The following is a 1054-nucleotide window of genomic DNA, read 5'->3' as shown; positions in this document are numbered from 1 at the left end:
TGGAGTGACACGTACACCTTTGATAAGACGTATACATGGATTGGCATTCGGAGTAAAATGTGCAGCAAAGTGTAGACGGATCAGTGGACTGACAAGTGTGAAATGTAGAGCAAAATGTCATTGACACCTTAAGTTAAATGTACAGCAAAGTGTAGACGGATTAGTAGACTACCACTTACTAGTGCGAAATGTACAGCAAAGTGTAATTGACACCTTGAGTTAAATGTACAGCAAAGTGTAGAAGGATTAGTAGACTGACTAATGTGAAATGTACAGCAAAATGTAATTGACACGTGAAGTTAAATGTACAGCGATGTGTAGACGTATCAATAGACTAACTCGTAGTAACATGTACACTAGTACGGTAAGTACATAACGCTTGGGCTTCTACGAAGCGGAAGTTGTACATGACAGAGGCGATGCGATGGTATGGGCTGAGTTGGACAGGGCAACGAGGATTCAAACTTTTGGTGATAGCAGAAGTTGTGCAAATTATAGAAGATGAACCTACAGCTCCGTGGCAGGGGAAGGCCGTGCAACTTCGCAGCCTATAACAATGCTCATTAATTTGTAACGAAATCTCGGTGTCGAAAAAAACTTTTCCGTTTTGAGCGAATAAAAATTAATTTGAAAAATTGATTAAAGTTGAAAAGCAGCACGGCGATGCAGAGTAGCACACTGTACGGCGGCCTTGTGCTATACAGCGTTTGTAAACAAATATTTTTGTGACGTTATATTATACAGCCATTAATTGCCGTAATTATATTTTTACACCGAAGATAAACTGAAGATTTTTTATGTAGTCCGCAGTCACTAGTAGCACCACACGGCACCATCACTAGTGGCACCACACGGCACCATCACAAGTGGCACCACACGGCACCATCACTAGTGGCACCACATGACACCATCACTAGTGGCACCATCATTAGTGGCACCACCACTAGTGCACCACACGGCACCATCACTAGTGGCACCACACGGCACCATCACTAGTGGCACCACACGGCACCATCACTAGTGGCACCACACGGCACCATCACTAGTGGCACCA

General features: G+C 43.7%; 1 protein-coding gene across 1 annotated transcript in view; it reads left to right on the top strand.

Moving 5' to 3' along the window:
* The first annotated feature begins 349 nt into the window (after nucleotides 1-349).
* The window catches only part of LOC108676892 (cell wall protein TIR4-like), a 22421-nt gene continuing 21716 nt past the window's right edge, over nucleotides 350-1054 (top strand). Inside the window, exon 1 of the mRNA XM_018165047.1 lies at nucleotides 350-364. Within this exon, the coding sequence (XP_018020536.1) occupies nucleotides 350-364 (15 nt within the window). The remainder of the gene's footprint in view (nucleotides 365-1054) is intronic.

Source organism: Hyalella azteca, unplaced genomic scaffold (assembly GCF_000764305.2).
Source record: "Hyalella azteca isolate HAZT.00-mixed unplaced genomic scaffold, Hazt_2.0.2 contig11414, whole genome shotgun sequence".
In the NCBI taxonomy this organism is placed as follows: domain Eukaryota; kingdom Metazoa; phylum Arthropoda; class Malacostraca; order Amphipoda; family Hyalellidae; genus Hyalella; species Hyalella azteca.
Note: the sequence above shows the minus strand (reverse complement) of the source record. Positions and strands in the feature narration are given on the sequence as shown.